We start from the raw sequence: 16,114 nt of genomic DNA, 5'->3' as shown, positions 1-16,114 counted from the left end.
GTTCATCATCACCTTAGTAAATGCGGCAGTACACTGTCAGCATAGAGCTGTCAGCATAGAGATAGTTGAATGGGATCTGTGGCCTCTCTGCCTACTGCAACATATCAACAATGATTGTACTGACTGTTTAAATATCTCTGTTCGGTGTGTTAAAAAGAAAAACAAAATTATATACAAAAACAATAACATAACTCCGCCCCTTTACACCGTGGGCACCAAGTCCGAATAGAGCAGAGGGTTGCGTTAGGTACCTTAATAGTTAGCTTAGAACTTTGTCATCACGGATATAAAAATGAATTCTATGAATAATTTAAACATGATTTTGTTAAAAGTCAATGAATTGAGAAGCTGCAATGTACTAAAATGATCGAACTTTCATTTGCACTGTGTGCCTAACTACCTGCCATAGAGAGCGTATTAGATAAAGATATAATTCGAATTAAATCGACCCTTTGAATTTGGAATCCAAAAATATTTAGTATAAAGTTTGAAATAAATTTCAAACCAGCAAACCCGTAATTGCCCATTCAATTTTGCTATCATAAAGACAACTAAATTTTCAGTAAAATAATCATGCTAGCTGCACCCACTCTGAATCAGCTTGGGGTCCAAAGAGAGCATTTGGGAATGATAGCCTTTTGTAACCTTTTGGGGACTGTGTGGTCCTAGCTTGTGTATCACAAAAAACACCAACATATGTTTAAAGCATGCGTACCTTTAAACTGGAGGGTGGTGGCCCTCCTACTTTTACAAAAGCTAGTCCATTTTGGCCTTATGACACCCCCACCCGTACTCCTAAAACTGCCCTACTTGAGAATCCCAAAAGCCCTTAGTGCTTTCAATATATATATATATATATCATATATGTACTATGGCTTGGTACTAGACCTACTTAAAAGAGTCCTCCTGCAAGTGTTTGCTTATAATTGAAGGAGATGAATGAATGACTTTGAGATGAGGACACCAAATATATGTACCCCTTCAAATTATGTGCAACAATAAACATATGTGACATGCATTATTATGAGAAACAGCCAAACCACTGCCTTATGCTTTTGGAAACATTAATTTGATTCTGATTTTCGAGGATTTCCTTTTACAGGCAATCACTGATTCACTACTGATGCTATGTATGGTTATGAGTTTGCTTCATGCCTGCAACAAATTGTTGTGAATTGGTGACTGAAAATGAATTATTGAGAAACAATTAATGGTACGTTGGCGAGTACCGGCAAAAGCAGAGGAAATTAATAAATTAGTGTTAATGGTTCTTAAGTTATTGTTAATCAAGGATTAACAATTTACAGTAACTAACACACAAGTTAAAAGAGACTAGTTTGCTAAAATAAATCTAAATAAGATTAAAAAAAGGGATAGAAATCATAGAAGTAAACAATGTTTTATTCTTGATGCTGAGATCTTTTCAGAGATTATTATTATTATTATTATACATACAAATATATATACATACAAATATATATATATATATATATATATATATATATATTGCGCGCATATAGAGACATTGAATGCTTGCTAGTAGTCGTCCATTGCATGGAATGCGGAACTAGCAGCCCATACTTATTTATTCCCTGGATATGACATGACATGTCTGTCTTAGCTAAGCTCATGATTTAAGATTCCAGGCATTGCACCCATAAAATACGACTAAACAAACAGAGCAAACAAAACACAAAAATATACTAAAAATATTAGGGTTGAATTGACTAATATACTGAAAAATATTGGGTTTTAAGTACCTAAGAAATATTTTAAATTTGATTGAAATCGGATTAACAGTATTCTACCATTACCAAAAATATATTGATCATCCCATTTGGGATATATTTGCAGTCCACACCACAATCTTCAACTGGAGGAGTGCATTAAGTTCAATAATAAAATTCCATTGACTAATTATAAGGATACTCATAGCTAAAGTAAAATGAGAAAAGTTACGACTCATTTGCTCTCTGTTTTTTTTCAAGGTGTAAGGTGTTTTAGAGCACTCATAATTCACCATTGAGCACATGCAGTTTTTCTCATTTCACATGCACCTGACAATTATCGTGAGACTCGATGGGAGTAATCCCAAGGTAGTTCAAATTTGAACTCCCGGTCCCAAGACGTGGGAAGGAATTTTTGCCATTAAACTATCATTCGGATGACTAACAAGTACTCTAATTTACCCTTTGATATTTCCGTATGATTTTATTTGACAAAATTATATAAATATGAGTAACTAGATATATAATATGATTCGGGTGTAATTTTTAGTACTCAAAATGTATTAATTCAAGGGAGAAAGTCAAGATAGTTATCATGAAATACAAGTATGAATCTTCTACAGTACAACATACGCACTGCAACATTCTATCGTTCATGAGTGATGAGATTCATAATATAGTATGTGAGAGAATTCAAACTCCATGAAATCAACTCCACGACACTGCTCAAATAAAAAAAAAAAAGTAACAAGATCAGGGTTCCCAGTTGAATTTGAATCTTGGATCTTAAAAAACAAAAGGAGAGAAAAGTGATGGGGGCACATGATCCAGGGTCACTTAACAAAAGAGAGGGGGTGGGTGGGGTTGGGATTTGCTACAGAAATTCAACCCCCCGAGCAGGGCTTTTGGCACGCACCGCATAGAGAGACATATAGGCCTTTAGGCCCACCACCCAACCAAAGACAAATGAGGCCCCCCAGCAGATCCGAGAAATGCGTTTATGGGTCTCGTTTACCATTTCCCAACTTCTACTTCCTTTTCACGCGTTTTTCTTTGCGCGTCCATCCACGCCCTCCTCTCATTTCTAAAACTCTTTATTACTCCGTATTTTATAAAAAGTTATATATATATATATATTTAAGACAAGAAACTAATCCTAAAAATAATGACATTACAAGTGACAAGTATTTATTAAGATATTATCATTTGAATTAAATATGAATTCTTTACAGTAAAACAATATTAAACAGATCTCACTCACATGTTAGGTAAAAGATTTGCGTGTCTTCAGGGATTTTGTAGAGTTGGTAAGATAACGATATGGACACCACCATGCCTCATTTTCGAACCCGTCCATTTTCATTTCCGACTTAAAATATTATCTGCACTGTGGGGTTGGGGTAGGTAGCTGAAGATTTACGTGTTAAGTACAAGTTCGAAGGGCGAATAGTTGCAAGGGTTTCCAAATCATTAAAAAAAAAAAAAAAAATTGTGCTCCATGGGAACTGTCGCATAAGCATTTTTCATGCACGCGGAGTTTAATAAATTTACTATCCTAAAAATCTATTGCCTTTTTAATGGTTCTTGAATTAGAAAAGTCAAATAAATAAATAAAAAGTGACTATGTCTTAAGCACATTTTGACTCTTGCAAGTTGGCAAAAATGCCCTAATTGGCTTGATCTCATTTGATCAATTCTTCATCTACTATGATTTAATTAATACTTTATTTAACAGATTTTTTTTTTTTAAATGAAAAAAAAAAGAATGATTGAACTAATTGAAATACTCATTTGGTTGTGGACTTGTGATTGATGTTACTGTGAGATTCTCTTATGATGGAATCCACGTGAGGCACATGGTTGAAGTACTCATAGCTAGTACTATTTTTGATCTTCCATCATTATTTTCAAAAAAAAATAACAACAATAATAATAATTAAATGATTAATGTAACGTGATTAATTAAGAAAAGCTCAATCAAATGCTAAATTCTCATCAGAGAGTTTTCATTTAGGACATCTCGGGAAATAAAGGTTGCACTTATTGATGAAACCATGGACCTATAAAAAGTGAATATCTATTTAGTTCACATCGATGTAGTGACAACAGCGCACTTATTGGTCACATGTTGCGTAAACCAACTATAACAAAAAGAGGGAGGCTTCTGAACATTGTTGTACAACTTCCATTCAAGTGTGAAACTCATTTATTGTAGGATCTAGTATTACTTTTTCACAAAACAAATTTATTCAAAACCTAATAAATGAACAAATTAAATTTCTTCCTATTTCAATTTCAAGATCTCAATTCAGGCATTGTTTTGGTTGAGAGCATCAAATGGTCTTATTAGAATTAGAATTGGAAGAAATTTAATAAAAACTAAATTTTCTCTAATTCCAATCTTAAAATCCCAGTTCAATGCTTTCAAATATAATGAATTCATTCATTGATTGCTTTAGACTTGAAAACTCCGAATGCAAACAAAATTTTGTGAATCTCATAATACCTTAAATAATATGTCAAATTTGTTCATGCAAAAAAAATGAAGAAAAAGGAACTTCAATATCTCCTTTATAGAATTGTGCTTTTTATAATTGTAATTTTCGTGACTGAGCATTATCGGTCTTTAAATCTTACGAGTCACGTAGCAAGATATGCAAGTTCAAATATTAAGATTATATAAATGGTTTTATAAATTTTGAAAACCGAGATTATACAATCGCGACTTTAACATTCTCTGATTCATATGTATTTATGTGTGTGTATAAATATATATATATATATATTTTTATTTATTTCTGAAAAGTGCCTCCCTAGGATGTTGGTATATTGCATGATGTGGTGAATGTATCAATATTTGGAGGGCATTGTCCTTAGACTTTTGCTCCGCCAATAATTGGAGCGTAATCACACGGGCATTGAAGGAGTGTAAAGAAGACCCTCCCTCCCCATCTCACAATTCTTTCTCTCTCTCACACACACACACACACAGCTCATATTGATTTGGCATCTTTCTCATCTATGAATACTGTACATATAAGTAGGCACACTGTCCCGTCTTGTCCGCCCTTATTCTGACTCTGCCGTCCCTCTTCTGCACTGCAAACCCCTCAACCAACCCCCTCCCCATCCTGCCACCCCTCCCCTCTGAGTTTTCCCTTCCTCAAATCATCCGTGTTATATCCCACTCTCATTCAAACCTTCAATCCATCCACATATTCAAATATATTTGCAATATATATATATACACACACACAGAGACACAATGTTAGAGTTAAATCAAGTGCATCCATTACCCACCTCTTTTAATAAAATAGATCATAAACCATAAGAACCAGTAAATCAGATTGGACCAAACCGTATAGTTTAGTCCGGTTCTATAATGCATTCTAGAAATTAAGGAACCATTGTTTATGCTTGGGAGTTCAAAAGGACTAAACTAAACTATTAATAATAAATACGTAGTATATAGATATTTATTGTATAATATACTTGTTTAAATATACATATGAAGGTCCAAAATCGTTAAATAGAATCGAATTAAATTAATTACTATAATCAGGTATAATTTGGTTCTACTTTTTTAATAGTTTGGATTGATTTCAAATTTTCTAAATCCGTTATAATGAGTTTAATTCATATTTATTTCAAAATCGAATAAAAATGAATGATGTGTAGTTGAATCATTCATTCAACTTTAACTAATTGTTTATAATTACAATATTAATATTTAACAATGTCACAATTGTTGACGTTGTCACAGCTAGAGGAGAGTTTGTGGATCCAATACTCTACACCTCTTAATCTGAGAAATTTTTGCATGTACATTAATCACACGATTGCCTAAAAAAAAAAAAAAAAAATCACATGATTGTGTAATTTCATATTAGGAAATAATTTCTCAATTATAAATCCTATCTTTTCACAATCAGCGCGTGACTACACGCTTTGCATCGCGAGTTGAACAATCAACCCCAAACCCCTAGCATAACATCAAAACACCCCCCTTGCATCAGCTTTATATCCCCTCCTCACTCCCATTCATCCCCATATCTCCTGCTACATTGCCATCTCTCTCTGTCAGTTGTGAATTATATATATATATACATATACACACACACATTCAGTCTCTCCATAAACATCCACAAACACACAAATCTTTCTCAAAAAAGAGAGATACCCAATTCAAAAAATGGTGTAGATAGATGGAGATTTTGGACTACTCATCCAAGCACAACTGGAAGAACAAAAACTAGACATGGTGATGGTGGTGGTTAGGAGATGAAGGAGCGTCAAAGGTGGCAGCCAGAAGAAGACGCACTCCTCAGGGCCTACGTGAAGCAATATGGCCCCAAAGAATGGAGCCTCATCTCCCAACGCATGGGCAAAGCCCTTGACAGAGACCCCAAATCATGCCTCGAGAGATGGAAAAACTACCTCAAACCAGGCATCAAGAAAGGCTCTCTCACCCCAGAAGAGCAAACCCTAGTCATCTCTCTCCAATCCAAGTACGGCAACAAGTGGAAGAAAATCGCATCGGAGGTCCCTGGCCGGACCGCCAAGAGGCTCGGCAAGTGGTGGGAGGTTTTCAAGGAGAAGCAGCTCAAGCAGCTCCAGAAATCGCAGCAACGCCAGGATTACGCCGACCCACCGGCGATTTCTGCCGTCTCCGGTGGTGGGTCGCCGGAAAAAGCCCTCCAGGGGAAGTACGACCACATACTCGAGACCTTTGCTGAGAAGTACGTCCAGCCGAAGCTTTTTGCATTTCAGTCCCTCCCTTTGCCCGTAATGCCGAATTTAGCCCTGTCCGAATCGGCTCCTCCGGTTCCGGTTCTTTCTCTCGGCACCGAACCGGTCAATTCCTCCACCACGCCGTCTTCTGTGCTTCCGTCGTGGATGAACTCCACGACGTCGTCTCTGTCGTCCTCTTCGTCTACCCCGTCTCCTTCCGTTAGTCTCACACTCTCTCCTTCCGAACCGGCGGTTCTCGAACCGGTTCACCCGGAAATGGGCTTACCGAGCCGGTTCTTTCCGGTTCAGCAAGTGGGTAATCTCGTTCAGTACTGTAGAGAGCTTGAAGAAGGAAGACAGAGCTGGTTACAGCACAAGAAGGAAGCTACATGGAGGCTGAACCGGCTGGAGCAGCAGTTGGAGAGTGAGAAAGCTAGAAAGAGGAGAGAGAAAATGGAGGAAATTGAAGGAAAGATAAGGTGTTTGAGAGAGGAAGAAATGGCTTTTCTTGGGAGGATCGAGAGCGAATACAAAGAGCAACTCAGTGCCCTACAGAGAGATGCTGATAGCAAAGAAGCAAAATTGATGGAGGCATGGTGTGGGAAGCATGTGAAGTTGGCTAGGCTTGTTGAACAGATTGGCATCCATAGTCATGGGTTCACATCAGTACCAAAAGATTTGCACTAAACCAAGCAATCCAATCAGTGAATCAATGATAGATATATAACCCATGTTGATGTTTCATAGTTAATTGTAATGTGTACTAGTTTGATGCTTTTATGAATGAAATCATATATATTAATGCTGTATTTCTGTTTCTTGTTTAGGCTTTAATTCTGAATGCTTGTTAATCTTGTGCAAGACATAGATATTTAGATGGTAATTCATCATTCTTGAGGTTTTTGGGTGTAGACTTACATGTATAGATGTTAAGTTAGGATTATACCTCCAGTGGTGGTACAATTAGAGTGGTTGAGAGTTCAAACCTCATTAAATTCTTGTTATGACTAGAATGGTTCAGGCCCTATTAGAGTTGGTCTGTTGGGAAAGTTGAGAGTTTTGAGAGTTCGGGTTCTGTTAGAGGTCTTTTGAGAAGGTTGAGAGTTCGAGCTCTCTTAAAAGTATGTAATTAATAAAAGGAAAGTTTTAGAGTTGGAGCTCTGTTAGGGGTATGCAATTAATAATAAGTGTGTGATTACTTTGACTTTCGAGAAAAATAAAAAAAGGTTTTTGATAGTTTAGGGTTTTTGTAGGGTATGATGTCTGAATAAGGCCATTGATTGTATGATGTATGGATGGGTGTTCGATTGTAGTTATTAAGATTTGAATGTTCTGGTTGTGGTGAATCTATGAGCTGTTTGGAGGTTCATGATAGTGAATGCGTTGAAGAGGAGAGGAAAGTAGGAGGGGTTTTGTCAGAGAGAGACCAGCACAGAGCTGTTGTTGAACATGTTTGTTAGCAGAAGAAAAGGAGTGGAGGATGACACCTCTCCTCTCTCAATCAATAGGGGGGGTTTTTGCTTTTGGTCTGAGAGGTCTTCCCTTACCCCTTTTTCTTGTCAATTGCATTTACTCTTTAAGAGTTTTTTCACTTTTAGTACCCTAAAAACATTGATGGGATGTACTACAATTCTACCTCTGGAGTTGAAAATACAAATATACCCCTACCATCTTTTTGAAGTCATTTTTTAAATGGGGGAATGTTGGAAATCCACCAGAAAAGACTTAAGAGCAGAGCCCAAAATCAGTGAAGACATGTGCTGTCGGTTGAACAGTGTGGTCTGAGCTAGATGCTATGCTATGTCTTTTTTGAAATGACTATTCAAAGTGCAGACTTTCTTTTTGGAGAGAGTTATGGTTAAAAATGACATTGTTGGGTAAATGACATGGGATGAGGTATGGTAAGTCAGCTCTATACCAGACTTTTGAAATAGGACATTGTTGGGAAAGATTCTATCCTCTTGTAAAGCAATCTGATTCTTGCTGCCCATCAATTTAGAATTTTTATGGAGTACTACATTATTATATTATTACCAAAGTTAAATATTAGTGAAAAATAGTAGTTTCTCTCATTATCTTGCATAACCAATGAAATGTTTTTCATTTTTAATGTTGAAAAATTGAATGTTATAATTGAACTAAAAAAGGTTTTCAGAAATTATGCAGAGCAAATGAATTTTTTTTTAATTTTTGATTTTGATCATTTTATGTATATAAAATTCGTGCTTGAAGAGAGATTATTTTACCAAAACAAATACTGTTATATCATATAAGAATTCATTTCATTCTTTTACATTGTTTCAATAATTAGATTTTAAATTTTTATATATAGTGAAATAATTTTGAAATTCCAAATTAGATTTGACTGTTAAAACTTATTCTCATTTACACTATCTTGCCATATATTTTTTTTTGGATCATTTTTTAATTCTCAATACTACCAAGTTGTTGTGGAATACTAGGAAAAAATTATAATAAAGGCTTTGCTAACACTGGGCTTGTTGGTTGCAAATGAGACTTCTCCTCATTTATATAAGTGTTCTTTACTAAGGGTTGCAGTGGATGTTTTACAATCAAATGAAATAATCTACTCTCTAAAATTTTTTCCTCTAAAATATTGTAAATATTTACGAAATCTCTATTCTTCTCTAATTCTCTAAATTTAGTGTTTACTATACAAATTCCTACAACTTTCTTTGGACAATTCACAATTCTCTTCTTCCACAATTGCGGAAAAGTTGAGAGCATACTCTCCAGATATGCCAAACAGAAGTTTCACTGCTAGTATGTCACCGGCATTGAGAATAAAAATATGATTTTATAAAATGGTATATTAAAATATCAAATTTTAATCCATTCATTTCAAAATTAAGCAAACCTCTTCTTGATATAGTCTCTACAAACATGAGGTGTAATTGCTTCTTAGCAGGAATGTTGTTGTAATATTCATACAAATTAATCATTTTGTGAAGTGAAATTTGCATGTGAACTATCTAAATGTGGTAGAGTAGGGAGACTTCTTTTTATTTAGGGAAAGAGAGAGAGAGGGGGGGTGGGGGTACGTGTTGAATGCGTCAGGTATACTAAGTCATTAAAAAAGAGTTGGTCCATCTACTTCTAAAATTAATGATTATCAAATATGTTATATTTTAATTGAATTGGTATACTTATAACATGTCGTGCCGTATCCAATACCTACTCCTTGAAGAGCCTAAGATTAAATAACAATAATCAACTAGCCCAATTTAAAACCTACTGATTCTTTACCCTCAAATGACCTCTCATATCCAAATATACCAAGGAAAAAAAAATGAGTAAAAAATATTACGACCGTGTGATTCTCATAATTGGGCTTCTTTGTTTTCTTGTATATGTATAATTATCTTTGACTGTTCTAAAGCTGAATTATGTTTATTATAATGTTCAAATTTTGATAGAAAATAGTCCTAAATGATACAAGTAGAAAGTTCGGAATGAATTTGGTTTGGTATGAAGATACATATTGCAAATTATATAATCTTAGTATCTATGAAGATATAGATGTGAATATGGATATCGCAGATCCTCTCCTTCCACTCAAACATAAATAAATCTTATAAATTTCCTTTATTAGGTCCAATAAATTCTTTTTTTTTTTTAATTTAAATTTTAAATCACTAGACCTTTTTTTTATACTCTTGCAAAAGATAGAGCCACAAATTTAGCAAGAGATTTCATAGTCAGCTGGGGGAAGTCAATTATCTTTTTGACTTTGCTAATTTATTTATTTACTCCCTCTGTCCCAAAAAAAGATGTCATGTTTTCCTTTTCGGTCTGTCCCAAAATAGTTATCAACTTTTCTTTTTCAAACAATATATTTTATATCTTTCCATATATGTCCTTGGAGTTTAAAATTTCAAACTTGAATATAAGGGCAAATTAGTAACTTTTCAAAGAGACAAGGCATGTCCCACATGTTCCCTTAACTAGGAAGTTAAAGTTGTCTACAGATTATGAAGAAATTTACAAGCAGGCCAGGGGCCCAAAACACTGGACAAGCGCGTAGAACGACCCCTATGGTTTACGATGTCTGCAAAGACCGATATACTCTAATAGATCAACCAAGGCTAATAATGCCTAAGCCCATCCCAAGGCTAATAATATATAAGCCCAACCCAATTGTTCTCATTTCATGGCTTCTATCTTATGGGCCAACAGCATGGACATTACTCAGTGATGTAGTTAGTTGAGTGCCGAGCCCGAGTGTGTTTAGCGTCCACCTCCACATTCTCATAAAGATTTTGTCTGTTATAATCTTTCTTATATATGGTTGTGCCTTTTTTATATGTTTAAGAAAGATTATACACTACATATATATATATATATATAATTTCAATATAATGACCCCTAAACTTTTTAATTTCTAAAATGATTGCAGAGAGTGGATACGTATGGAAAGATATATATATATATATATCTTTCCATACGTATCCACTCTCTGCAATCCGTCGACATAATCCACGCAATCTCTCCCATATTTAACTGGGACGCAACTTTATGGCAGCCCAGTTAGAAACGGCAGACCAAAACTAGACATGGCCTACTAAATTTTTGGGCTTGATTTGGGCCACCTCCACCAGGCCAGTCTTGTTCATATTTGTGATGGTACCACACATATGATCCTTATTGAATTTTTGTGGTAACAAGAACTTGCCATATACAATGTAGAAGCATCCACTTGGTCGTTTATTTTTTATTTTTTCTATTTTAATTATTTAATATATGCATGATAAAATCTAAACCCTTTTTTTGTTTTTAATGAAGGTATTGGGAAGAATGGACTAGGTTCACATTTGAATTTTTGTACAAAGTAATTAACGGTCCTCATCCTTTAATCTGCATTCTTATCTTTATATTGCAATTAGACCAAGAGATACTTTTTAATTCTAATTTGATTATTTTACACACACACACACACACACATATATATATTTACATCTAGGGACAATATATATATATATTTACCTCTAGGGATACAGTCAGAAATTAAATCTAGGGGGCATAGTGTAAAAAAAAAATAAAAAATCAATAGACATAACAATAAATATAGATTCTTTAAATCAAGAGGTAAAGAAGAAAAATTATTCAAAATAATATGTCAATCAATGAGTTGTTTAAAAAAGATAAATAATTAACAAATATTTTAAAAAGGAAAGAAAAATGAGAGAATTTTGAAAGGGAAAAAAATTGGACTTTGATTCAAAAAGAAAATTTGATTTTTTTTTCTAAGGAAATTAAATGAATTTAAAGAGTAACAAAGAGAAGAAATAAAAAATTTAATAGATATAATTTTAAAAAGTAAAAATTTTAGGGGGGTATTATATGAATTTTTTCATATAAACATATAAAAATATATAAATTTAGTATATAAATTATAGTAAGCAGGCTAGGCCGGAGGGCACGTGCCCCCTGGCCATACATTGGCTCCATCCTTGTTTACATCTTATGTTACCTAAACTCGAATAAGTGTTTCAGATGTGGGTTGTATTGAAGTTACAAACCTTCTCAAATTCCAAATCTTAAAATATGAGAAAATATGCATTCAAAAGTTAGATATGAGAATGTAGACACTGGCATGTAAATAGGAGTTTATTTTATGTTTTATTACATTGTAACGTACAGGAATGATCTTTAAAGAAAAAAAAAAAAAACTCAAATTAAATGGTATGTGGCAAAATTTAAGGTTTTTCATTCACATGAAACTCACCTCTTATTAGGTTTGAATTAATTCTCTCTTTCGACTCATGCCATGTAAAAATGTTGGTGTCGGATTTTAATTTTTTTGTTAGGCATATATCTCGTACACATAATAATGTTGTGTCGTACTAACATATATGAAGGAAAAAGTAGGTAAAAAAAAAAAAAAAAATGTAAAATTAGCAAATTGAAAAGTAAGATAAATATATTAAATTCAGGAACTTTCTTTAAGAGACTCGGCTTTATTATCTAAGCTTATCAAGTCTTTGAATTCAGTCAAGATGACTTTATTCATTGAACTGTAGGGTTCTGAGCTGCTCGTGCATGGAATTTTTAGGATCAATAAAAAATCATTTAAAGAATTAATTAACAAAGAAGATCTAATATTTGTAGTTAAATAAATGCGAAAACCATCAAATAAGGTGGGAAAGGAAGCTTCCTGCTGAACAACACCAACAAAAATCTAGGTTATTTACGATGTGCTACATTGCAGGCAGAGAGCATTTCTGTCACGAGATGATCACGTGCCCCGACATTTCCATCTTGTACGGTACCGGCCACTGTCTTTTCTAATCATAAATAATAATGTTTAAAAATAAATAAAAAATTAAAATCAGCTTGAGAGAGATAGTCCAAACCTGGCCCAGCTTTTGACATTTATGCTGTTTGAGATCAGTTTAATCTCCATTAATTGTCTCCTTTAATCCAAGTTCTGTCTCTCTCGTTCTGTATATATTAACTTTGAAAAAAGGAGGAAAACAAGTGATATATATATATATATATATATATATATATATATATATATTTATTATCCTAATGAGATAGCTTTATAGAAAAACACTTTGAGAGGCGCATGGAATTTTTTCAGTAATTATTCAATGCAAATAAAACAGATGACTTCATGAGATACTCTTAAGAAGAAACTCCATTGTCACGAAAAAAAATAATAATAATTATAATAATAATAATAATTCCTTATCAATAACAAAAAATAATAATTAATATTTTTTGTTCTTTTTCTTCTACTATTTTTACATACATTTTTTTAAAATAAAAAAAAAACCCTTTTTAAAAACACAAATAGAGGCTAAATTTATCCTCTCTTCTTTCAATATATATATATATATATTATCCTAATGAGATAGCTTAATAGAAAAACACTTTGAGAGGCGCATGGAATTTTTTTAGTAATTATTAGATGCATATAAAACAGATGACTTCATAAGACACTCTAAGAAGAAACTCCATTGTCACGGAAAAAAAAAAAAATACCTTATCAATAACAAAAAAATAATTAATATTTTTTGTTCTTTTTCTTCTACTATTTGTACTTACTTTTTTTAAATAAAATAAAATAAAATAAACCCTTTTTAAAAACACAAATAGAGGCTAAGGGTCAATTTGGTGCAATGGCAAAGGGAGGAAAGGGAAGGGAAGGTGATAGAGGGGGATTAAAAATTTGTGCTTGGCAAAAATTGTTGGAAGGAAAGGGAAGGGTTTGGAGGGTTAACAAAAGGCTTCAACAGTAAATTTCTTAACCTCTCAAAATTGGGAGAAAATGAAGGGAAAGGAAAGGAGAGGCTTGGTGTGTGATTTCAGATGACAATTTTGCCCTTGATTACATGTGAATTTAGTTTGCAAAACAAGAATTACAGACCTTCATTAGTTGATTTAGCAGTTGCACAGAGAGAGGGGGGCAAGCTTGAGTTGAGAGAAAGAGGGCCAGTGGCTGAAGCTTGCGAACCTGAATTGGAACAGCGGGCGATGGAAACTTGAAAGATCGATATGGGTTTTGATTTTTTGAACAATCTGAAATTGGGTTTTGATTTTTTGAACAATTTGAAATGATTCTTGTAGTAGTTTGCAGTTGCAGAGAGAGAGAGAGAGAGAGAGAGAGAGAGGGCAAGTTCAGAGTTGAGAACGAGAATAGAGATGGAGGCTGAAATGATTTGTCCTAAAAAAATTTTCATTTTTTGGTGGCTGATCCATGGACCTTTAGGAGACAAATATATATATATATAAGGAGACATATATATATATATATACATATACATATAAATTTATATTTTAAAATATAAAAGAGCATTATAGTAAATTTATTAAAATAATTTTCCTTCCTATCTTTTCATTTCTTTCTCCAAACATGATTATTATCCTTTCATTTCTTTTCCATTCAATAATCAACCAAATACGACAGGAGACTAAAATTATCCTTCCCTTTCCTTTATAAGTAATATTATTCTCTCCCTTCGAACCCACCCTACCAAACGCAGCCTAAATTTATCCTCTCTTCTTTCAATATATATACATATATATATATATATATATATTTCATTCTTTTCTACCATAACTAATTATATTTTTCTTTATTTTCCATCTAGTCGTCAAAAGGGACGTACTGTTTCTGTGACACATGAATGACTATTCCAAACAGAGCATATACAGAACTTGCCACGCCAATGTACAGTGTAACTCAGTTTATGTGCTCTATGACTCACTTTGGGTCATGTGTTATTTTTATTTTAATGTATAATAAATTGAAAATTCTCTCTCTCTCTCTCTCTCTCTCTCTCATATGTGGAGAGAAGCTGCCGTCCTAAGTTATGGGAGAAACATACGACAAAACATTTAGGATAATGCTTTTTTTGTTTTTGTTAAACAATTAGTAATTGAATCAACTTTGTCTGGAATCAAGTTATCAATCGAATCCTATTACAATTTTTTGAGTTTAGAGCTTTCATATTTTTAAACTTAAAAAGTTTGACCGGTGAAGTGTGGCAATGTGATTCAAGTATGAAAAAACTTAGTTTATACGAGGTTTGATTGGTAAATATTTATTCAATTTGTGTTTTGGTTGTGGAGTCTGAATTGTAAGCGTTTTATATTGCCGTTTGGCGGACCTAACCTTGGTTGGGGATAAAGCTTTTAGGTAAACTTACGAATACTTTTTGTATCACGTTTATATGAGAACTCTATTGTAAATACTCACTATTAATAATAAAATTTCTAGTGCGCTGTATGGATGTAAGCAAAATTTTAACAAATTAAGTAATCTAATTGTATGATGGTTTTCTATCCCCAACAATTTTATCGTTGGACAAAAGATGGTTAAATCTAATTTCTAAATAATTTGAATATATCATAAGAAGTGAAGTGATCACTCAAAATATTTTTTGAATGTTAATAAAATTTCACTTTTCCACAACTAAATTAAAATAAAAAATTCGTGGTTTAATTAATTGAAGGATGCATATACAACTCTCTCTCTCTCTCTCTTGTTTTCTGAAAGTACAACTTTTGTTTTGAATAAGTATCTCTGTATTTGTTTAATCCCATGTTTACATATATAGCTTGAAATTAAAGAAAATAATATAACTTGCTAAAATACAATATTCTTGGCTGTAAAGTCACTGTCCCTTGAAATAACATGGTAGCTGTAAAGTCATTGTCCTTTCAAATTAATACAGCTTGCTAAAATGCCTTCTCCTATATATATATATATATATATCCTAGTACTTCTATAATCATATCATAGTTTCTATTTATCCAAAAAAAAAATCATATCCTAATTTTCCAAAAAATTATAATATAATTCATATGATAATTTTTATTTTTATTTTTTATTTTTTTGTAATGTGCGCTGTAAAAATAAATATTATGATTCTTGTCGTTATCCATATCTTCAAAATGTAGTAAAATGCCAAGTTAAATTTCGTAGAAAATGGCTACCACCTTTGTCATTATTTATGGCCAACCAAGTATATATATATATATATCTTGGTTGATGATGTTCATTTCTAGATGTTGATGCAGATGGTGACGTGGCACTCAGAGTGTGTGTGTGTGTGTGTTTGGTGGTCCTGTGAGTGTTGTAGCTCTTGGACAGCACATTCTCTCCTCTATAAGAACCCTCTTTGCTC

At 33.3% G+C, this 16,114-nt stretch overlaps 1 protein-coding gene across 1 annotated transcript; it reads left to right on the top strand.

Annotated features, from left to right (window-relative positions):
* The first annotated feature begins 5,753 nt into the window (after window positions 1-5,753).
* LOC132316074 (protein rough sheath 2 homolog) lies at window positions 5,754-7,267 on the top strand. The gene has a single exon (XM_059814578.1). The coding sequence runs from the start codon at window positions 6,009-6,011 to the stop codon at window positions 7,143-7,145; it is 1,137 nt and encodes a 378-aa protein (XP_059670561.1). The 5' UTR covers window positions 5,754-6,008; the 3' UTR covers window positions 7,146-7,267.
* The last annotated feature ends 8,847 nt before the right edge of the window (window positions 7,268-16,114 follow it).

Source organism: Cornus florida, unplaced genomic scaffold, assembly GCF_030987335.1.
Source record: "Cornus florida cultivar Cherokee Brave unplaced genomic scaffold, ASM3098733v1 CherokeeBrave_3.0.0_Hap2_Chr07, whole genome shotgun sequence".
Classification (NCBI taxonomy): Eukaryota; Viridiplantae; Streptophyta; class Magnoliopsida; order Cornales; family Cornaceae; genus Cornus; species Cornus florida.
This window is presented reverse-complemented; position numbering and strand designations above follow the sequence as displayed.

Coding starts and splice junctions, on each gene's coding strand:
- LOC132316074 (XM_059814578.1), top strand. CDS start 6,009: ATGAAGGAGCGTCAAAGGTGGCAGCCAGAAGAAGACGCACTCCTCAGG.